The sequence below is a fragment of the Neoarius graeffei genome, chromosome 15 (genome assembly GCF_027579695.1).
Source record: "Neoarius graeffei isolate fNeoGra1 chromosome 15, fNeoGra1.pri, whole genome shotgun sequence".
In the NCBI taxonomy this organism is placed as follows: domain Eukaryota; kingdom Metazoa; phylum Chordata; class Actinopteri; order Siluriformes; family Ariidae; genus Neoarius; species Neoarius graeffei.
Genome location: NC_083583.1, coordinates 11,216,085 through 11,240,143, shown reverse-complemented (window position 1 = coordinate 11,240,143; position 24,059 = coordinate 11,216,085). Strand labels below are relative to the sequence as shown.

Sequence of the window (24,059 nt, the reverse complement as noted above, 5' to 3'; positions counted from 1 at the left end):
CGTCATCTGCGCTTCTGGATCATGTTTAGATACGGCTTCTTCTTTGAACTATAGAGTTTTAGCTGGCAACGGCGGATGGCACGGTGAATTGTGTTCACAGATAATGTTCTCTGGAAATATTCCTGAGCCCATTTTGTGATTTCCAACACAGAAGCATGCCTGTATGTGATGCAGTGCCGTCTAAGGGCCCAAAGATCACGGGCACCCAGTATGGTTTTCCGGCCTTGACCCTTACGCACAGAGATTCTTCCAGATTCTCTGAATCTTTTGATGATATTATGCACTGTAGACGATGATACAGTGGTGCTTGAAAGTTTGTGAACCCTTTAGAATTTTCTATATTTCTGCATAAATATGACATAAAACATCATCAGATTTTCACACAAGTCCTAAAAGTAGATAAAGAGAACCCAGTTAAGCAAATGAGACAAAAATATTATACTTGGCCATTTATTTATTGAGGAAAATGATCCAATATTACATATCTGTGAGTGGCAAAAGTATGTGAACCTTTGCTTTCAACCCTCTTGTACAGCAATAACTGCAGCTAAACGTTTCCGGTAACTGTTGATCAGTCCTGCACACCGGCTTGGAGGAATTTTAGCCCATTCCTCCGTACAGAACAGCTTCAACTCTGGGATGTTGGTGGGTTTCCTCGCATGAACTGCTCGCTTCAGGTCTTTCCACAACATTTCCATTGGATTAAGGTCAGGACTTTGACTTGGCCATTCCAAAACATTAACTTTATTCTTCTTTAACCATTCTTTGGTAGAACGACTTGTGTGCTTAGGGTCGTTGTCTTGCTGCATGACCCACCTTCTCTTGAGATTCAGTTCATGGACAGATGTCCTGACATTTTCCTTTAGAATTCCCTGGCATAATTCAGAATTCATCGTTCCATCAATGATGGCAAGCCGTCCTGGCCCAGATGCAGCAAAACAGGCCCAAACCATGATACTACCACCAACATGTTTCACGGATGGGATCAGGTTCTTATGCTGGAATGCAGTGTTTTCCTTTCTCCAAACCTAACACTTCTCATTTCAACCAAAAAAGTTCTAGTTTGGTCTCATCCGTCCACAAAACATTTTTCCAGTAGCCTTCTGGCTTGTCCACGTGATCTTTAGCAAACTGCAGACGAGCAGCAATGTTCTTTTTGGAGAGCAGTGGCTTTCTCCTTGCAACCCTGCCATGCACACCATTGTTGTTCAGTGTTCTCCTGATGGTGGACTCATGAACATTAACATTAGCCAATGTGAGAGAGGCCTTCAGTTGCTTAGAAGTTACCCTGGGGTCCTTTGTGACATCGCTGACTATTACACGCCTTGCTCTTGGAGTGATCTTTTTTGGTCAGCCACTCCTGGGGAGGGTAACAGTGGTCTTGAATTTCTTCCATTTGTACACAATCTGTCTGACTGTGGATTGGTGGAGTCAAAACTCTTTAGAGATGGTTTTGTAACCTTTTCCAGCCTGATGAGCATCAGCAATGCTTTTTCTGAGGTCCTCAGAAATCTCCTTTGTTCATACCATGATACACTTCCACAAACATGTGTTGTGAAGATCAGACTTTGACAGATCCCTGTTCTTCAAATAAAACAGGGTGCCCACTCACACCTGATTGTCATCCCATTGATTGAAAACACCTGACTCTAATTTCACCTTCAAATGAACTGCTAATCCTAGAGGTTCACATACTTTTGCCACTCACAGATATGTAATACTGGATCATTTTCCTCAATAAATAAATGACCAAGTATAATATTTGTCTCATTTGTTTAACTGGGTTCTCTTTATCTTCTTTTAGGACTTGAGTGAAAATCTGATGATATTTGAGGTCATATTTATGCAGAAATATAGAAAATTCTAAAGGGTTCACAAACTTTCAAGCACCACTGTATGTTCAAACTCTTTGCAATTTTACACTGTCGAACTCCTTTCTGATATTGCTCCACTATTTGTCGGTGCAGAATTAGGGGGATCGGTGATCCTCTTCCCATCTTTACTTCTGAGAGCCGCTGCCACTCCAAGATGCTCTTTTTATACCCAGTCATGTTAATGGCCTATTGCCAATTGGCCTAATGAGTTGCAATTTGGTCCTCCAGCTGTTCCTTTTTGTATCTTTAACTTTTCCAGCCTCTTATTGCCCCTGTCCCAACTTTTTTGAGATGTGTTGCTGTCATGAAATTTCAAATGAGCCAATATTTGGCATGATATTTCAAAATGTCTCACTTTCGACATTTGATATGTTGTCTATGTTCTATTGTGAATACAATATCAGTTTTTGAGATTTGTAAATTATTGCATTCCAATTTATTTACAATTTATACTTTGTCCCAACTTTTTTGGAATCGGTGTTGTATGTATGTATGCATGCATGTATTTATTTATTTATTTATTTTAGAGTTACCTCCAGATCCAGTGATCAAATTTTGGGGTTCTTGGAGACTTCTTTTAGCATCAAACGGTCTGCTGTTGTGCTGAGTATGCTACGGTGGCCAGTCCTGAACAAACTGGCAGTTGTTTGAAATCTACACCACTTGTTCATGACTTTCCTTACAGTGGAATTATTTATTCCTAATAATTTGGAGATCGGGCGGCACGGTGGTGTAGTGGTTAGCGCTGTCGCCTCACAGCAAGAAGGTCCTGGGTTCGAGCCCCGGGGCCGGCGAGGGCCTTTCTGTGTGGAGTTTGCATGTTCTCCCCGTGTCCGTGTGGGTTTCCTCCGGGTGCTCCGGTTTCCCCCACAGTCCAAAGACATGCAGGTTAGGTTAACTGGTGACTCTAAATTGACCGTAGGTGTGAATGTGAGTGTGAATGGTTGTCTGTGTCTGTGTCAGCCCTGTGATGACCTGGCGACTTGTCCAGGGTGTACCCCGCCTTTCGCCCGTAGTCAGCTGGGATAGGCTCCAGCTTGCCTGTGACCCTGTAGAAGGATAAAGTGGCTAGAGATAATGAGATGAGATGAATTTGGAGATCTTTTTAAATCCCTTGCCAGATATATAGGCATCACAACCTTTTTTCTGACATCCTTAGAGAGTTCTTTAGATCTTGGCATGATGACACACACCACCTTGCTACTTCTTTTTTTTTTTTGACTGATTTTTTTAAATTAAATAATGAAAATGACTACAGAATGTCAATTTTATGTGTCATTTGTTGGAGTATATTACCTTTATTTGTAGGCACGGTTTCAAAGAGAGTGAAATGTTTGCTTGTTTAAATACGTTGAGAAACATCTACAATTTCCATAGGATGTATTTATGTTTTCACATGACTGTATATAGAGACGAGGATGAAAAGCACTGTAGCATTCCTTTAATATAATGAGTTCACATTTTACTTACATTAATGAAGGTTAATGACAGTCTTGAAATAATGCTACATATTTAATAATAATAATAATAATAATAATAATAATAATAATTATTATTATTATTTAGTGCTTGGACCCCAATAATTCATACTGCATTACTTATTGTCCTGAAATCCGTGAAGTCATGGTGACAAATCAAAGACCTGTGAATAAGTAACTAAAATCCTGAAACACCCAAACAGCTCCTTCTCACACCAGCCCTACCTACATATATATATATATACACACACACACACACACACACACACACACACACACACACACACACACACACACACAGTCCTCTCACACCACTCTTCAGCCAGCAGTAGAAGAGGCACCAAGCCTTCAGCAGCAGGAACAAGATGTCCGGTCAGATTTTTGAATCAAGCATGAAGTCCAAGATGGAGCAGGGCATGAATATGAAAGATGAGGAGAAGATTTACAGGAGAAATGGGATCCTCTACTCCACGATCATGAGCCCACCAGAGAACCTGGATGCCTTGAAGGACCTGGAGGCCAGAGAGGATGATGTCTTGCTGGTGGCATATCCCAAATGTGGTGAGTAAGATATGATATTGGATAAAAGAAATCTCAGCTGTTTTTTTTTTAAGGATCGGATTACACATTACATAATTCCAGATTCATAGCTTAGAGTCTGTAAGTCCAGTGTGAAGTTCAGTGTTCTCAATACTAAAGTTTTGGAGTGAACTGAAAAGTTCCCAGATGTCCAGGATGTTGCATAACACTCACAGTGGTGTGTGCACGTGTGTGTGTGTGTGTGTGTGTGTGTGTGTGTGTGTGTGTGTGCGTGCATGCTTTGTGTCAATACTGCTGAATCACTATTTACTTTTCAAGTAGACAAAAAGAAAATGACAGATTAAACACAACCGCAAACAGATTAATTGCTGAGCCCTGATTATGTCCCAGGTTACAACTGGATGGTGGGTGTGTTGAGGAAAATTATGACTACATGTGGATACACTGTCCCTGAAAGGCACCCGATGATCGAGTTCCACTCTCCAGATGCACAGAAGGTCTGTAGTGTTCTCAAAGCATTCTGAGGTTAAGGGGATCAAACATTCCTGCTATTGAGGTATTTCACCTGACGTCACAGGGTCACGTGACCCCCCGGTGTCCGCCATTTTTAAGGTCAAGCTAGCTAATGTCAACAACATACTAGCTAGTATGTTACTGTAGCAATGTTTACGTTCAGTCATTTGGATGACTGTTAAAACCTTTCAGTCTCAAGTTTTTCCTTTACTGTATTTACTAGTTTACTATAATTATGATCCGGCAGCTATTTACACCGGATCCAGTGTAAATAGCTGCCGGAGAGCGCTCCGGCTTGCTCCCCCTCAAATTAAGCAGCGCGCTCCAGCTTGCTCCTGGAGTGCTCCGGCCGAGGTTCCGGAGCGCGCTCCGGCTTGCTCCCCCTCAAATTAAGCAGCGCGCTCCGGCTTGCTCCCGGAGTGCTCCGGCCGAGGTTCCAGAGCGCGCTCCGGCTTGCTCCCCCTCAAATTAAGCAGCGCGCTCTGGCTTGCTCCCGGAGTGCCAGAGCGCGCTGTTTAATTTGAGGGGGAGCAAGCCGGAGCACGCTATGGCAGCTATTTACACTGGATCCGGTGTAAATAGCTGCCGGATCATAATTACAGTAAACTAGTAAATACAGTAAAGGAAAAACTTGAGACTGAAAGGTTTTAACAGTCATCCAAATGACTGAACGTAAACATTGCTACAGTAACATACTAGCTAGTATGTTGTTGACATTAGCTAGTGCTAACAGCTAGCTGCTAGTACACTGCTACAACACAGACACCGACCCTAATAATACAGTTCTTGGTCATTGCCTGGTAACAGCAAATTTATAACGGGCCATGTCTCAACAGACTAAGAAGTTATTTCAATGACATTTAATAACATTTTGTTTATCCTGAGGACCGAAAGTAAATGAAAATGTGAACAAACCTTAGCTGTAATAAGATGGCGACCACCGGCTCCAGGGACGACCCACTGGTGTAGGCATGTTACCCAGCCTGACACAAAATATTTGTAGGCATCCAAACTCTTATACGCTTTCAGATCAATACCTGTGTATGGCGATGGGTTTTTAACGACATTGGTATACAGATCATGTGGGCCGAAGTCAGGTAAAGACGAGGGCTTCGTGTACTTCCATACGTCAGTGAACAATCCTGGTGGAAGCAGGTAAACGTCGTTCTCTAAGCCTGCTAACCTCAATTTTTGCAAATACTCCTTCTGCTCGCCCTGTAAATGCCCTACGTCGCTGGATAGTGAAGGTGTTTTCTGCATCTCGCTCCTTTTTCTTTTATGTTTTTTGTTTGTCGCCTTCCTCGCATTCAAACTGATTCGAGCCGTGATGTCCAAAATGGCAGCCTCACATGACTTGGTCACGTGGGTGAAAAACCTCAATACTGAAAGCTTTTCTTTTCTCCCCAATTAGTATTCCACTGTAGACAAGCAACTGTTGGGCTGCTTTCACACTTGGCTTCTTTTAAGCACCATTTGTGCTGATATTTAAAAAAAAAAAAACTCACTCAATGTACACTGTGATCATAACAACTCTCTTACCAGTCCGAGCTAGTAATCACTAACTTACTAGCCTCAGCCAAGTTGTAAGTAGTGGTACACGGTAGTGAAAGCATCACATTGAACTCCCTCTCTACTAGTTAAAGTGCTAGTCTAACGAAAATGACATCACCCCTGGAAATTATACCTTATAAAACTAGACATGTTAAATAGTTTACTGCCTAAATTGTATTTTAATATGAGACCGGGAACATGTTCTATTTAGCCACTAAATTTTGGCTCTTTGAGTCCGCCATTATACGAATGCGTTCCTGGTAAGTTATAGTTCTTTCAAAGGAAGTGACGTCAGCTTTCAAACACTTGAAAGTTTGAAGCATTTCTGGCTTTGTCTGCTTTGGAAAGTGCAGTACGTTTTGAACGATTTTTTTAAATTCCAAAACAAAATTCAAAACCAAGCATGCCTCCTATGAGGTGTGTCATTCAAGGCTGTTCAAGTGTAGCTGATAAAAAAAAAAGAAAAAGCAGAATTTCAATCCATTATAGCCCAAAGTTGGCAGGACACTTACAGATTGAATGGGTTCGATTTGTATGGACAAAGAGAGGTAATTTCAAGCTGACAGGATGGTTTGGTGTTTGCTCCATACTTTTGAAAAAGATAAATTCGCATAGAAGGATTTGAGCAACGTCTGGTACGCGGAGCAGTTCCTATGATCTGGAAACAAAAGTCACAAGCGCCATCCCAAAGAGCTCACCGCACAGGAAGTGTCAAACTTGTGTTAGGCACTTTCACATTCAGCGCTGGAGCCAACAGAAGCGGGTGACACGTTGCATTGTATGTATTGTGTGCCGCGAGCACACAGCAGCCAGGAATTTGTTAGGGTTAACCTCCAAAACTAAGTTGCTCATAAAACTTCATCTTTTTCTGGTTATAACAGTGACAATTAGGATCATGTAGACCCTTTCTATTTTGTGGTACAACATTAGGTAGAGGGGTGTGTGTGGGTGTGTGTGGGGTGGGGGTCAGCGCGCAATTACCGTTATTGATTTTTACTAAAATTACTGTATCCCTGCACCCGTAGATGATAGGCCTCCTCCATGATAGGCAGGTCCTCTATGTTGTTGAGGGCAGTGTCAGAGATTGTTGTTTCATGAGAATAAAGTTCAGAGTAATGCTTGACCTGTCTGGCCATTTGCTCCTTGTGGTCAGTGATCTTCTCCCCTGTCAGGGATCCCAAAGGAGCTATCTGGTTCACAGTAGGTCCAAGAGCCTTCTTGATGCCATTGTACATGCCATGAATGTCTCTATATTCTGCACTATGCTGGATTCCTATGCAAAGTTGTTGCCAGTTTGCACACTGTCTGGTAGTGCATTGGGCAATGCTCCAAGCACTTCTGACTGCTGCGAGTGTCTGTCCACTTGGACTGCTCTTGTGTGCCAGGAAGGCTTTGTGTTTGGCCTCGATTACTGGTTCCAGGTGTGCAATGAACCAGTCCTAGCTGGGCCAGTCCTTCTTGCCAAATGTGGACATGGCTGTGTTGTAGATGGCATCCTTCATGGCGTTTCACTTTACTGTACTGTTTGAGTCTGGCAGGTCCTGGAGAGCTTGGTCCAAACCAGACACACATTCTTCCACCTTGAGGGGTATTGACATCTGTGCAGTGTTAATGCAGGTTAAACCTTTTGGTTTAGAGTGGTGTGCCCTACGAGGTTGTAGGTGCACTTTGCTGCATGCAAGAGCATGATCAGTGTCACAGTCTGTACTGTGGTAACTCCTGGTAATGAGAACACTGTTAAGGGCAGAATGCCTAGTGATAATCATGTCAAGTTGGTGTCAGCGGTGAGACCTGGGGTGCTTCCATGACACTTACCCTACCTACCTTGATCAGGTCTTCATTCGTCCGTAGATGAGTCTGCCTGCTCACGCTCAACCAAACAACGTTTGGCGACACGCAGGAGGTGGCATCAGTTCGAGTGGTCTAGCATGCAGAGTTTCCCCATAGAGAAATTGCAGCCTCTGAATGACTCTAGGTCTTTCTCTAAGGTCTTGATAAGGCTCAGTCTTGGATGTCTGACTCCTCAGAAACCATGTGCAGGCACCCAATTCAAGAAAAACTTGGGAAGTCTGCCCTCAGACCTCCTCACTACATGTCCAAAGTAGAGAAGGCAGGTGTAGCTTATCATGATGTCTAGGCTACAGCAACCAGCTCTTTCCCTGATCTCTCGGTTCGATATGTGATCGTAAAACCAAACCTTCAGAATCCTATGTAGACAGGTATGATGGAAGGCATCAAAATGGTGTAGCTGCTGTTGCTTTAAAGCCCAGGTGGTACATCCATAGAGTAGTGTTGTAATAACTCTGTACTCATAGATTTTGGTCTTAGTGGTGAGGGAAATCCCACTGTTCCTCCAGATGTTGTTGAGGAAATGAAGGCACTCGAAGCTAAACCAACCCGAATGTTTATTTCTTTGTCAAGGGACCCATCACTGGATATTGTTGAGCTGAGGTATTTGAAATGATTTACTTGCTCCAGATCTTCATCGCCTACTTTGATATCAAGTAACTCAGAGAGGTTGTATCTCGCTGTGTCTGGGACTTTCCAATGAGCATGGTCTTGGTTTTGTTAGTTCCGATCTGTAAACCAGCAGCCTTGCCGAGATTGGCAATAAGAGTGGTTGTCTCCTGAAGGCCAGCAGGGGAGCTGTCCAGAGCAGCTATGTCATCAGCATAGTCTAGGTTGGTAACATAGACTGCTGGGTACCGAGAACTCGTATGATTCTGCAGCAGAAAACCTCCGGAGGTAGATTTTGCTTTGGTTGCCTGTTCTAGTACCCAGTTTAGGACAATATTGAAGATGAGGGGGGCTTGAATGTCACCTTGCCCTGTGCCAGCCTTTACCTCAAACCAATCTCTCAGCTCATCTCCAACATGCACTGCACTGACTGTGTTGCTGTAGAATACCTTGAAGATGTTAATGTACTTTGCTGGAATACCATAGTGCTCAAGGGCAGCCCAGATATAATCTTAGTTCACTGAGTCAAACGCTGCTTTGAAATCTATAAAGTTGATGAAGAGTGGTAGGTTGAATTCCAAAGCTCACTCGATGATGACTCTCAGAGGAAAAAAGCTGATCAATGCAAGAGTGGTTCTTCCTGAAGCCACACTAGTTTTTGCAAAGTAAGAATTTGATGCTGTCAGAGAGTCTGAAGATTATGATGATCTGAAAAAGCTTGGAAGCAACGCAACGTGATACTTCTGTTGTTCTCACAGAAAGAGGGGTCCCCTTTCTTCCCCAGCTTAGTAATAACTCCTTTCAGCCAGTCAGTGGGTACTTGCTCTAGATTCCACACCTTCTCAAATACAGGCAGTAGTTTCTCCACAGAGGCTTCACTGCCAAAACGAAGCTCTTCATTGCTAATTTGGTCGATACCACCGGCCTTGTGGTTTTTAAGTCTCAAGAGTGCACTACGTAGTTCTTCGGCTATTGGGTGATAGATTGGAAGGTGAATAAAGTTGTCATCCTCAACAGGATTTATAAGGGGGAACGTCTGAAGCAGCTCCATAGGAGGAATTCAGAAGCTCTTCAATGTGCTCCTTCCGCCTTTCTAAATTCTTCTCTTGGGCAGTGATGAACTCACCGTTCTTGTCACGGACTGCAGATGAAGATGTCTGCTTCTTTCTGGATAGGACTTTGATGTTGTGCCATACCTTACGCTGGTTGCCGACATTGGCTGCATGCTGGAGCCTGTCCGCGATACAAGATGCCCATTTGTCATCATCCTTCCTCATGCTCTTCTTAACCTGTTTGTTAGCCTGAGAATAGACTGTGCGGTTTCTCTCATTTGGCTTTGCCTTCTTCAGAAGGTTGCACTTGTTGATGAGAGCAATAGTTTCCATGGAGAGACGTTTATCGTGAGATTTTTCTGGCTTCCTGCCTAGAGTTTCTTTAGATGCTGCATGATAGACATCTTTAATTTGTTGCCAGTCATCATCTAGGGACATGGTTGAGACTTTGTGCTGTGGTTTACACCCACAGAAGGAGTTTGTAATGCAAAGATTGTGATATGAGCATAATTCCAACAGTCTCTGTCCATTCACATTCATCTTTCCAGTGCCATGGTGTCCAAAACATATGGGCCATGACTCATGATTTGCGCCAACTCTAGCATTGAAATCACCTAAAAGGAAAAGGAGCTCATCTTTTGGATAACCCTTGATTAGTTCATCAAGCTGTCCATAGAACTAGCTCTTTGTGTCCTCTGAGGAGTTGAGGGTGGGATTGTAGATGCTGAGAATATTGACAGGGCCCATTACAGTGCTGAAACACATGGACAGAAGGCACTCAGTGCACCCTGAGGGAGACTATCACATCCAGAAGGGTGTTTCTGACAGCTGGTGGGGCTCCTCAGGCCCTCTGCCCTTAAAGAAGAAAGTGTAGCTCTCCTCTCTAAGGGAACTGCTGGCGGCAAGTCTGGTTTCTTGGAGGGCAGCTATGCTAATATTAAGTCGAGTGAGTTCCCTGTCAATAATGGCCGTCTTCCTAGTGTTGTCCACCTCTTGGAGGTCATCAGAGAGACCTGTGCACATAGGGTGCATATTCCAGCTAGCAAGTCAAAGAACTGGTGTCTTTTTTGTTTTCAAGTTTCTGTGTTTGTCAGGTGCAGGGTTTCCATCCACTTATGCTTGAGTAGTGCACTAAGCTCCATACACCCTCTGGAGCAGCAGACATTGGTGGGCCGACACTTAACTGTTCGAGGGCTGCCCGGCTTGAGGTGGGTGGTGATTGGCCAATAAGATATGATGATCCTTCCCACCATCAAAGCTGACCCATGGTGCCCCATACCCTACACCTATTGGGAGGGGCTTATAGCCCATAGACTGACAGCTTCCATATTGTGTCCTCACTCTAAGGCAAGGCTGGAGTGGCCTCTCCAGGGCGCGAAGCCTGGGCAAAGAGTATAGAGATCCTGGGCTGCCCAAACATCAGAATCCCCCTCTCAGCCTTGATGGTGGTAATCCAAAGGAATGTAGAGCATGATGTTTGGCGCCATCTTGGCTGCGGGTTTAAAATCAGGGTGCCTTCCCCTAGATGGACTGCCTTTCCAGGATAATGAGCTCCATCTACCCATGTGCTATTTACCCATAGCTGGGGGTCTGAATCATGGGCATCAGGGTGTGTCCACATGCTGGTGGGCCATGCATGCCACATGTCTGGGGGCCAGACCTCTTCCGAGCTCCCCGCAGTTTAGCCTGGGGCCTTGCAGTGCCCAGTTTCCATCTGTAGCCACGTGGAGGCACTGCGTAGGACTTGCTGTGGAGATGCTATGTACTGTCAGGAGTATTTACGCACTCGGCTCTCTTTTCACAGTGCTGCACAGCAGCTCTGCTAGCCAGTGGTGAGGGCTGAAAGCAAGAGGTGGCAAGCACACAGACACTATGCCTACACACGAGATGCATCACACAGCCATTTACATACAATGTGGTAACAACATGATAATGACTTTCACTCTTTTGGTTTCGATTGGTTTCTTTTTCATGGTGGGAACATCCACTGTAAACAGGATAAAATATGTCAGCCATAGTTTCGGCTACCTGTTTGTGTTAAAGGATCATTTATTAGCACTCTCAAAGCAAAACACACAGGCATGTGTCTTATGTACAGTATGTACAGTGTCTGTCATGCCACTGACTGTCTGAGTGGGTCTGTTACATGCAGGAGTGCCAGGAGTCTGAGATCAGCAGTCATCTATGTGCTGCAGGATTTCATGCACCCAGATTCGCCTTTTCTTCTTCTTTCGGCTTTGCCTTCTGTGCAAAATGAGCATCAAAAGCAGCTCTTCCAGCTGCCACTGTCAGCCATTGTGTGCTGCTGAGTGCACTGGGTGTGCACACAACTGCTACATTTTCTTGCGAAAACCAACAACCAACAATCAGTATTATAGTTGTGGTGTGACTGCTCCAGACTGAAACTAAATTCAGGTGTAGGTATACTTATAGTTATATGTATAGGTATAGTTATTGGTGTTGTGGGACCAGGGCATCACTCCAGACTTTACAAGACAGCCACTGTCATCAAGTGCACCTTTTTCCTCTAATTTATGATAACCACCTAACTCTGAAATCAGATAAGAAAGCTCTGCGGTCCAAAATTAAAAGACTGGAACGTAAAGTAAAAGAAAAGGAAACACGAGTACATGTCAGTCAGAGCAACTGGGTGACTACATTTAAAACTATGGTTGATTCTCCAATAACTGCTTCAGCAGGTACATATACAGGTTTTATTTCTTTATTCATGCTATTTTTATTTCCTTTATTTAATCTGAATTCAAATCCATTGCATTCCTAAGAATGTAATGAATCTGGTGTGCCTAAAACAGTACTCAATATTCCCTACTATAGGCACCTAAAATAAAATTATTAAAATTATAATTATTATTATTATTATTATTATTATTATTATTATGACACTCGTGTGCTATCCCCTTGTAGCTTTCGTCATCTTTTTCAAAAGAATTAGTATCAAGAACACACACCATTGCAGAGAATATTATAGAGTTAGTGTGGGCACGGTGGTGTAGTGGTTAGCGCTGTCGCCTCACAGCAACAAGGTCCGGGTTCGAGCCCCGTGGCCGACGAGGGCCTTTCTGTGCGGAGTTTGCATGTTCTCCCCGTGTCCGCATGGGTTTCCTCCGGGTGCTCCGGTTTCCCCCACAGTCCAAAGACATGCAGGTTAGGTTAACTGGTGACTCTAAATTGACCATAGGTGTGAATGTGAGTGTGAATGGTTGTCTGTGTCTATGTGTCAGCCCTGTAATGACCTGGCGACTTGTCCAGGGTGTACCCCGCCTTTCGCCCGTAGCCGGCTGGGATAGGCTCCAGCTTGCCTGCGACCCTGTAGAACAGGATAAAGCGGCTAGAGGTAATGAGATGAGTGTTGACACAAAAGAAGGCAGTTGCGCATATGACGTCACACACGCACCACTGCTGACCAATAAATCGCTGCAATCTAATGGTGGACAAGCTTTTAGTGATTTTTGGAACAGAATTCAGACGCAAAAAATTTATTTTTTGAGCCAATTTATTATTTATCGGTGAAATTTACAACCTATTTGAGCATATCACACACAAAAACCCTAGGATTTTATGATACAATTTTCATGAGACTAACACTTTAAGATTACTTTAACTTTCTTACTATAGATTAGACTTATGATATCTGTAAGACAAAAATGAAATAAAGATTTCATGAATTAACCCTGAAGATGAGCTGGTTGCTTGGGAATTTTGAAAAGTGGGACTGCACCTATGCTTTTTGTCATCCGTAATAGCTGGCAGGCTAGTTAACTACTTGTAAACTAGCTTGTTGACATTTTAATTTACAGCAGCCAAAATATACCACCACCACCACAACAACAATGCCATTTATCACTAACTAACTAGGAGCAGTCTTGTTAGTTAGTTAGTGTGTCTGTGGCTATAGGTTCCCTGTTCCCATATCATCCTCTTATAATCTGCACATTTGTTTCGATTGAAAATTGACTTAAGCCACCAAATCTGTGCTTGATGAATTAATAATTTCAAGAGTTCAGGATTACTGTAAGATGAATAAATATTACAAAAAGTGGAATTGGTTTAAGTCTGATGTTTAGGAGGGTGCTTGCCTTCACTGTGGCAGAAAATCAGTCAGGATTTTTTTAAAAGCTGCATGTGTGACTTAACTAAATGTAGACACAGTTAAAACACTATTAAATACACATAGTATTGGGGGGGGGGCTGGCCCACCCAATCACAAGGCTGGCCCACCCAATCACAAGGCTGGCCCATCTATCCAAGAGGGAGACAGAGAATATTTTTAGATATATTGTGTATTGGCCTGATGCCAAATCTGATTTTTTTTTTCTTTTCATGCACACTTTCTTCTTTGGATTTTCTCACCCCCAACTTACAATCTGATTTGTTAAGAGGCCTAAAGGTTGCTAGTTTGATTCCCTGGACCAACAAGAATGGCTACAGTGCCCTTGAGCAAGGCACCTAACACCCAAATGTTCCCCCAGGCTGCTCTGGGTCCTGTTGTACATCACTCTGGATAAGAGTAGCTGCTAAATGCCTGTAATGTAACTAAAAATGCTTGCGGAACATCTTGCCTGGACACTCTCTTTCCAGATCACCAGAGGGCACAATCTCAATTTTGAAACCACTTCTTCAGTTCCATTACTCATTTCCTGTTTGCATAGTACAAAATTTGACTTCACTTTGCAATGAAAGAAAAAAAAGGGAATTCTGCAAAGCTTTTTTAAAAAGAACTTGCATTCTAGCTGATTCCCACAGGATGACAAGTAAACCATGTGTTGGTGCGAAGAATGAAAGCAGCCTTGTAGTTTTTCTTCTGTCCTCAGGAATAAAGCTGTGCCAAATTGACTTTTTTCAATGTTTGTCTTTGCAGGCTGTAGCTCAGATGCCATCACGGCGTTTTATTGCAACTCATATGCACCCTGATTTAATCCCTGCTTCATTTAAGACCCATAAAACAAAGGTCAGTGTGAGAGCAATTTGGAGCATGTGACAGATCACATGACTCCAGGTTTACTGTCATTGTTGGATTAATATCAGTTGCACCAAATATTCAATCCTTAATTCTTAGATGATTATTCACCTAAAAGCACACTATTTTACAAACTACCATGAATTATTCAGTAAATATGCTGAAACTATAATGCAAATGTGTTTACATGAGTGAGGAATCAGCCTCACTGATAGGCTAGAACTTAATTTAAAAATCATAATTTTGAGCACATGGCTAGTTTCAGATTTTTTAAGCACTTCAGTTCAGTCAGGGACTTGGGAAATGTTGTGTCTTGGATTTTGTCTTGTCTTCACAGTCACCTTCAAAATATCATTTGCTTTCAGATCTTGGTGATATTTCGAAACCCCAAAGACACTGCCATCTCTTATTACCATTTCATGAACAACAACCCGGTGCTGCCCAAAGCTGAGTCCTGGGACAAATTTTTCTCTGATTTCATATCTGGTGAAGGTAAGGTGAATAATCTAGAACTTCTGAGTTCAATAATGTTTAATTTTTCAAAGTTTGCTGAGTATAGACCTCTTGCACTGACCTGATTTTTACATGCAGTTGGCTGGGGTTCATATTTTGACCACGCCGTGGCCTGGAACAAACGAATGGACGACCCTAATGTGTTGATTGCAACCTATGAGGAACTAAAAGAGGTAAAAGGAAAAACAGTGTGTATATATATACCTGTATAAAACAGTTATTCCACAAAATCGATTCATACATGAGCTGATACCCTATTCAGCTATAAGCCATGTACGAGAAGATTGAGTGGAATAACTGTTTTATTCTATCCACATTCTTTGGATTTTGAGAAACAGAGCATTTTTATTTTAATTTCTTGCAAATTTGATGAATAAAAACTTTATACAAAATGTCTGACAAAATATTTTCCGCTAAGAATATAAACAAACCACTGAAATGACAGTAGCAATTTGTGGAAAATGCTATAATAATTCTTGAAAAATAAAAAAAAGATGTGTTCTGACCATCAAATTCTTTCATTCCATATTTTGTTGCTTTTTTGTATTTTTGGGGTTTTCTTCTTCTTCTTTAGGGATTTTTGGTGGTTGGCAAACCAAGTTAAAGGTGCATTACTGCCACCGACTGGGCTGGAGTGTGGAACAGGAGATATTGGGGAGAACACCTATTCTTTTAGCCATTTCTGATTCTTTGACATACTTGATAACAATTTTGGGGTTTTTGTTTTTTAAGAGTTTTTATTTCTTCCTCGGGTGGTTCAGCAACATGCTCCGCCACTTTGTTTTTCTCTACTCACAGTATATGAGCTGATATCCGAGTAGTAGTCAATCAGAGCGTATACGTAATTGCTCATATCCAGTGAATGTGGATAGAATACACACACACACACACACACACACACACACACACACACACACACACACACACACAGCATTTCTTAATGCACTGGCCATCAAGGTGGCCATGCTTGATTATTACTATTATTATAATATGTATATGAAGTTCAGAGTACAAGAGTTCATATTTTTCTTACTGGGTATCTTTCCTGTGCTTGCAGCTTAAAGTAATAATAATAATGAATTGGGCTCTTTTACCACCTGTAGCAGCAAATGATACAAAAATGCTTTTCTCCTATAACACTCTTTTCTAATCTTTATTAGAACCTGTTTGAGAGCGTAAAGAAAATTGCAAGCTTCTTCAGCTTCAATCTGACAGAGGAACAGGCCAAGATGATTGCCGGAGAGACCACATTCAATGCCATGCAGTCAAGTCATGGACAGTTTCGTAATATCTATTTCCGAAAAGGTAACTAAATTGAGCATTAATGGTGGGTTTGTGAACGGGTTCACCTATAGGCCAAGAGTATGGGTTCTTCTTGCCATTTAGTGACACCCACAAAACCTCCTAACATGCAAACAACCTAGAGAACTGAACATCAATGGTAAAAGAGCACCTCCTTAACACCAAGTCAAAGTCCCTTCCACGCTAGGATCTGGTCTTCCCAGGCAGTCTCCTATCCCAGTACTAACCAGGTCTTTTGAAGCGTATGGGTGCGGCACCGATCACCCATACAGCTAGGGTTACAGTGGGGGGCTAGTCCTCTGGTAACTGCAAGAGTTTAACTTCCCTACTCGCATCTGTATTGCAGCGTGCCTTGCCAGATGGCACTAGGTACCATTTTTATGATGGCCTTTGGTATGGCCCAACCAGGAGTAGAACTCGCGAAAAAGAGCTACCATAGTCTATCAGTGCATCAGCTACTATAGTCTCTCTCACACACACACTCTTCCTCGTTTTCTAGGGTGCCATTACTTACAATCCTGTGGTGGGTTTCCCAAAAGCCTCTTAATGCTAAGAGCATCTTAACGAGGAGAGAGAGTGTTCATTGTGCTGCTCACTCTACCATTTAACAATGCTCATTGTGTTACGATGCTTTTGGGAAACTTGGCACTAATTGGTTAATCTTGTTTCAAACCATACCAGCTGGAAGGCAATAGAAAATAGTAAACTTTCAACATAAAAGCATTGGAAGATGGCCAGAAATCAAGAGAGAAAAATTCTGTGTGGGTGGGATGGCACTCTGCCATGTCAATAACAGTGACACTAACACACACACACACACACACACACACACACACACACACTGGTGTGTGTAAGATCATGTATGCAGAAGAGAATGAATAGCGGTTTCCTCCAAATGTTTTACTCTTCCCTGTGGTACACCAGTTTGAATAGATGTAGAAGTTGGCTTCACATATTAACAATATGAGGAGGGTGAAGCAAACATGTGCCCCCTCCAAAATGAATTACTTAGTGGGTGGGAACTGGCAAGACCAAGGTAAGGAGAAAATATCAATGGAAAATGTGATTCAAACAAACAAAAAGACAGATAATTTGATGTTTGGTGCGATTCAGTATGCAGAAACTGTAGTGATGACATCGTTATAGTGCATTTATTCTGCAAAACAACGCGATTTGACACATATTGCTCAGGTACATAAATATTTAGACATTGGCAAAATTTAGTTCTCTACTGCAGTATATTGGAGATGTTGAATGGTCAAGTTGGACCAGAACAATGGGAATAAAAGAGTATGAGAAGGAGAAGGGAAGGAACTGCTCATGATCTGAGACATATTATGTCATCTTATGGTGTGGGCATGTATGGCTGCCAATGGAACTGGTTCGCATGTATTTATTGATGTCACTGCTGACAAAAGTACCAAGATGAGGGGTCAGTAGTTTATATCATTGTAACAACTCTTTAACTCGTGGGAAACAGAGGAACTGGAACCAGGCTTCAGAACAGGTGTGTTTTTATTTTGGCACTTTTCAGTGACTTATAATGACACATAAATGCACTGTACACACATGCGACGGGATGTCACAGCTCTCTCTCTCATTCCTGGCTGTTTGAAAGATACACAGAGACACAGGTTAATAGACAGCCAGGAATTCGACATGAGTGCACCTCATCACATGTTACCTGCCGGTTCAACCTGTCTCCTCGCCGTTCATAGCGGATGCTCAACCATGCCCCTGCTGCCACATACCCCCCCCCCCCATCACCTGGCTCAGGCCAGGGAGTTGTCTGGTTTGCAGCTGACTCCCCCCGCTGGTGGGAGAGGTAATCCACCACCACCACCTGTGCCCCCGGCCTGTGGACCACCTCAAATTTAAAGGGCTGAAGGGCTAGAGACGGTACCAACGAGTGATCCATGCGTTGGCATCTTTCATGCGGTGGAACTACTGGAGCAGGGCATGGTCGGAACAGAGGGTGAATGGGCATCCTAGCAGATAGTACTGGAGAGAGAGGACCACCCACTTGATGGCTAGACACTCTTTTTCTACTATGCTGTACTTTGACTCTCACATGGAGAGCTTGTGACTGATGTATAGCACCGGATGCTCCTCCTCCTCCACCACCCGGGACAAAACAGCCCCCAGCCCTCTGTCTGATGAATCAGTCTGTAAAACAAAAGGGAGAGAAAAGTCAGGAGAATGCAACAGCAGGCCCCCACACAAAACCACCTTTACCTAAAAGCCTGTTCGCATAGCTCCATCCACTGGACCAGATCTGGCACCCCCTTTTTAGTGAGGGGAGTCAGCAGGCTGGTGACATCCGGACAGTTAGGCACGAACTGCCTATAATAGCCAGCCAGCCCCAGGAACTGCCTCACCCCCTTTGTGGTCTTCGGTCTTGGGCAGGCCATAATTGCTGCAGTCTTGTCAATTTGGGGACACACCAGCCCATGACCCAAGTGGAAGCCCAGATACCGTACCTACACCCGTCCAATTGCATACTTCTTCGGGTTTGCTGTGAGCCCAGCACGCCTCAACAATCCCAGGACTGCCCTTAGGTGCTGTAAATGCCACTCCCAATCATTACTATAAATGATTATGTAATCTAAGTAGGCCATTGCATATGCATTGTGGGGACAGAGCATTCAATCCAGGAGACGCTGAAACATTGCTGGAGATCCAAACAACCTGAATGGAAAGGTGACAAATTGTTGTAAGCCAAACAGAGTGGAAAAGGCCATTTTCTTGCAGGATAATAGTCAAGGGGATCTGCCAATATCCCTTTGTTAAATCCAGTGTTGGGTAAAAGCGATCCATGCCTAACTGATTGAGCAGTTCATCAATGCAAGGCATCAGGTAGGCATCAAATTGAGACACCACATTGACTTTTCTATAGTCCACACAGAATTGGCCTGACCCATTGGTCTTGGGAACGAAGACCACCAGGCTGCTCCAGTCACTGTGCAACTCCTCAATTACTCCCTTTAAGCATAGCCTGGAGTTCATCCTAAACCACATTTTTCTTGTGCTTGGGGAGCCGATATGGGCGGCTGCGCACCACCACCCCTGGGGAGTCTCAATGTGGTGTTCTATGAGGTCAGTGTGACCAGGGAGGGGCAAGAACACATTACAGAATTCCTCCTGCAACCTAATGACCTGTGCTCTCTGGGACAGTAAGAGGTGGTCTCCACAGGGGACCAGGGTGAATTGGGCCGCACTTTTTAGCCTTACGGCTGGTCCCAGCTCCGCCCTCTCTGGAACTACCATCACCAGAGCCACAGGAACCTCCTCTCTCCACGGTTTCAGGAGATTGAGGTGGTAAATTTGACGTGTCAGCCCTGTCTGGCCGTTTGACCTCATAGTCGACTTCCCCAATTCACAGTGTGACCTCAAAGAGCCCTTACCAATTGGTGAGCAATTTTGAACTTGAGGTGGGCAGTAAAATGAGGACTTTATCTCCCAGTGCAAATTTCCTGAGCTGTGCCCCTCTGTTGTACAGGCGAGCTTGATGTTCTTGGGCCTGTAACAAATTCTCCTGGGTTATGTGATTCAGTGTGTGGAGTTTTTGCTCTCAGGTCAAGAATATATTGAATTTCATTTGTGCTTTGAGAAGGCCCTTCCTCCCAATATTCTTTAATGATGTCTAAGACACCACCTTGCACCCATACAGCAATTCAAATGGGGAAAACCTGGGGTACGCTTGTGGGACCTCATGCACTGCAAACAACAGAGGGTCTAGCCACCTGTCCCAGTTTTTAGCATCCCCGTGAATGAACTAATGAATCATGTTCTTAAGTGTTTGGTTAAATCGTTCGACCAGCCCGTCTGTTTGTGGATAATAAACACATGTATGAATTGATTTAATCCCCAATAATGTGTACAATTTCGCAGTGTGCATGACATAAAAGTAGTGCCTAATCAGTCAGAATTTCTTTTGGAATCCCGACTTGGGAGGTAATGTGGAAGAGTGCCTCCACAATACTATGTGCTGAGATATTGTGGAGAGGCACTGCTTCCGGGTATCACGTTGCACAATCCACTATGACTAATATAAAGCGATACCCACGTTAAAATCAATCTAATGGCCCAATGAGATCCATGCCAATTCTTTCGAAGGTGATCTCAATTAATGGTAATGGGTGCAATGGCGTTTTTGGCGTGGCCACTGGATTTACCAGCTGGCATTCGCAACATGCCACACACCACCTGTGGACATTGGCATGAATCCCTGGCCAATAGAAATGGGCCATGAGATGATTTAGTGTTTTATCCTGACCCAAGAGCCCAGCCATAGGATTATGATGAGCTGCATGGAATAAAGGTTCCCTACGGCTCTTCAGGACCAACAACTGTGTCATCTTTTCTTTAGTTTGACTGTCCTGTGTCACTCGATACAGCCTATACTTAATAATACAAAAGTATGGGAAGGAAAGTTCAATGTTAGGCTGGAGGATTTGGCCATCAGTTATTTTCACTTGGTCAAAAGTGTATCTCAGAGACTCATCATGGCCCTGCGCCAATGGGAAGTCCCCTAAGGGATTCCCCAGAGAGGGAGGAGGGCTGTCCCCACTTTCTGTCTTTGGGGATAGGGGAGGGGAGGGGTGAGGCGAGGGAGAGGAGGGGTGAGGCGAGGGAGGGGTAGAAGGAGAAAACAAAAGTGAGAGAGAGAGAGAGAGAGAGAGAGACAGGAGAAGTTGTAACAGCACCTGCTTCCGGAAACACCCCGAGGTGGTCCTCGGCCAGCCGGACCGCCTCCTCTTGTGGCGTCGTCCGGTGACACCAGACCCAAGCTGACATCCTGCTCGGCAGCTGGGCGATGAACTGCTCCAGTGTCACTCACTTGATGTTGGACTCAATGTTGCACTCGGCGGCCAGCAGCCACTGTCGGCAGGCATCCCGGAGCTGTTGTACGAATGCAAATAACCATCCCACTTCGCCATATGCCAGCGAGCAGAAGTGCTGGTGCTGCTCTTCTGGGCTGCAGCCGACCCACTGTAGGGTGGCTCGTTTCAGCTTGGGGTACTCCAGCATGTTGGTGGCTGGGAGCTGCTGAGTCATAAGCTAGACTTCCCCCGACAGGAGCAGCAATAAGCAAGCCGCCCACTGTGAGGTTGACCACAAGCTGTCCTCCACGACATGCTCAAACAGCTTGAAGAAGGCGTTGGGGTCATCGTACGGCCTCATCTTGACCAGCTGGATGGGCATGGTCACCGCAGGAATGACAGCTGGAGCACTCGTAGACTGGATCCAGTTCCGAATCATCTGCTGGTCCTCCGCTTGGGCTTCAAGTAGGGCCTAGAAGCGCCGGCCCTGATCTACTGACAGCATGACAAGGGCATGCTGCTGGCTCTGGAGGTCGTTGGAGAGCATTTGGAGGAGCTCTCTGAATGGTTCAGACTCCATGGTGGCGTTTGTTCCTCAGTCCCGGGTTTCGGCATGAGTGTAACAATGCGTTAACTCATGGGAAACAGAGGAACTGGAAGTAGGCTTCAGAACAGGTGTGTTCTTTTTATTTTGGCACTTTTCAGTGACTTATAATGACACATAAATGCACTACATACATGCAACGGGGTGTCACAGCTTTCTCTCTTCTTCCTGGCTGTCTGAAAGACACACAGAGACACAGGTTAATAGACAGCCAGTAATTCGACACAGGTGCACCTCATTACATGTTACCTGCTGGTTCAACCTGCCTCCTCGCCGTTCGCAGCCAACACACGACCACGCCCCTGCTGCCACAATTATCTGCTCAGATTCAGCCAAATGCTTCAAAACTCATTGGATGGTGTTTCACAGTGCAAAGGCACAGAGCAGACTTCAAAAACAACCCAGGACTTTAAGACAAAGACGGGGAATATTCTGCAATGGCCAAGTCAATCACCTGACCTGAATCCAACTGAGCATGCATTCCACTTGCTGAAGGAAAAGTCAAAGGCAAAAATGCCCCAAGAACAAGCAGGAACTGAAGCCAGCTGCAGCAAAGGCCTGGCAGAGTATCATCAGGGAAGAAATCCAGTGTCTGATGATGTTTCTTGGTTCCAAATTTCAGGTGATGATTGACTGCCAAGAATTGGAAACCAATTATTAAAAAAATGATCAATTATCTCCACCAACTTTGTTGGAGGAGGTTATGTTTTCACCTCTATTTGTTTGTTTGTCTGTTCCCAACATAACTTAAAAAGTACTGAATGGATGTTGATGAAATTTGGAGGAAAGGTGGGCCATTGGCCAAGGAATAATTAATTAGATTTTAATGCAAATCCGGATATATATGTGGATCCAGGATCCAGATGTGTATGTGTACCCAGGATTTCTTTTTGTCTGTTGTCCCAATGTAACTCAAAGTATTGAATGAATTTTGATGAACTTGGGAGGAAAGTTGAGCCATGGGCCAAGGAATAATTTACTACATTTTGATACAAATCTGAATATGTAGCTCGGTGGAGGTATGCCCTCTACTGAGTGGCCTTCTTGTTTATGATTGTTTTTATGTTTTGTCCATTTATGTGTTTGGTCCCTTAAAAAAAGAAGGGATCCAGTTATAAAAAGTGCTGTATTATTTAATTTCAGTTCTGTAGTAAATGACTAAATAATAAATTAATAACTTTGAACAAATATTTATGTTCCTGACTGAATATAATCAACTGCATTGTAGATGTGTTATATTAGGAATGCATACATAAGCCTTTGGAGTGTAGCATCAACTGAAGATCGGGTATCCAAACACTAATCTTTGTTAACTCTGTTTCTTTAATAGGTGTGGTAGGAGACTGGAAGAACCACTTCAGTGAGGCTCAGAGTAAACAGATGGATGAAGAGTTCAAGAAGAAACTATCAGGAACCAAACTGGGAGCCAAGCTTAAATACGAGCTGTACTGCCAGTAGTCTGAAACATTAAACATTGTAAACTTTTTTTTTTCCTCAACAGTGATTTTTAGGCATAAATAATTAACACACTGCCTTTTTCAGAAACAGAATATGATTTAGTTTAAGGTCCAATATACTGCAGATTGCTCAAATGACAATAAGTTAGGACTGTTCGTGTCCTCGGGTGGCACGGTGATGTAGTGGTTAGCACTGTTACCTTACAGCAAGAAGGTCCTGGGTTCGAGCCTATTGGCTGGTGAGGGCCTTTCTGTGTGGAGTTTGCATGTTCTCCCCGTGTCTGCATGGGTTTCCTCTGAGTGCTCCAGTTTCTCCCACACACCAAAGACATGCAGGTTAGGTTAACTGGTGACTCTAAATTGACCGTAGGTGTGAATGGTTGTTTGTCTCTGTGTCAGCCCTGCGATAACCTGGCAACTTGTCCAGGGTGTACCCCGCCTCTCACCCATTGTCGCTGGGATAGGCTCCAGCTTGCCTGCAACCCTGTAGAACAGGATAAGTAGCTACAGATAATGGATGGATGGATGTTAGTGTCCTTATATTGAGGTATGTGATTATCATCTTATATACAATTACCTCCAGACTACTCCAGTGCTATTACCCTGAGACCATTATCCTGATTTGTATTGGTGCTTCTGGATTGTCTGTATTATCCAACATGGCTTATGGTGAGGGATAAAGCACATCTCAGGCATTTCTGTTTACATTTTCTCTATAAAAAACTTACATAAATATGTCTTTTGTATCATTTTGGATACCAGTTTATTTAAAAAAAAAAACACACACACACATGTAATATGTTAGACCTAAAACATGAGGAATAACTTTTTTCAGCAGTACTTTTTCTTTTGCTTGAACACGAGAAGATAAGCTTCATATCTTCAAGCCAACTTGTGATTTTCTTTTTATTATATTG

At 43.6% G+C, this 24,059-nt stretch overlaps 1 protein-coding gene across 1 annotated transcript; it reads left to right on the top strand.

Moving 5' to 3' along the window:
• Window positions 1-3,654: 3,654 nt before the first annotated feature.
• On the top strand, window positions 3,655-23,875 carry LOC132898743 (sulfotransferase 6B1-like). The gene is made up of 7 exons (XM_060940410.1): window positions 3,655-3,913; window positions 4,283-4,389; window positions 14,345-14,434; window positions 14,809-14,935; window positions 15,035-15,129; window positions 16,117-16,261; window positions 23,016-23,875. The coding sequence occupies exons 1-7, from the start codon at window positions 3,718-3,720 to the stop codon at window positions 23,141-23,143; spliced, it is 888 nt and encodes a 295-aa protein (XP_060796393.1). The 5' UTR covers window positions 3,655-3,717; the 3' UTR covers window positions 23,144-23,875.
• The last annotated feature ends 184 nt before the right edge of the window (window positions 23,876-24,059 follow it).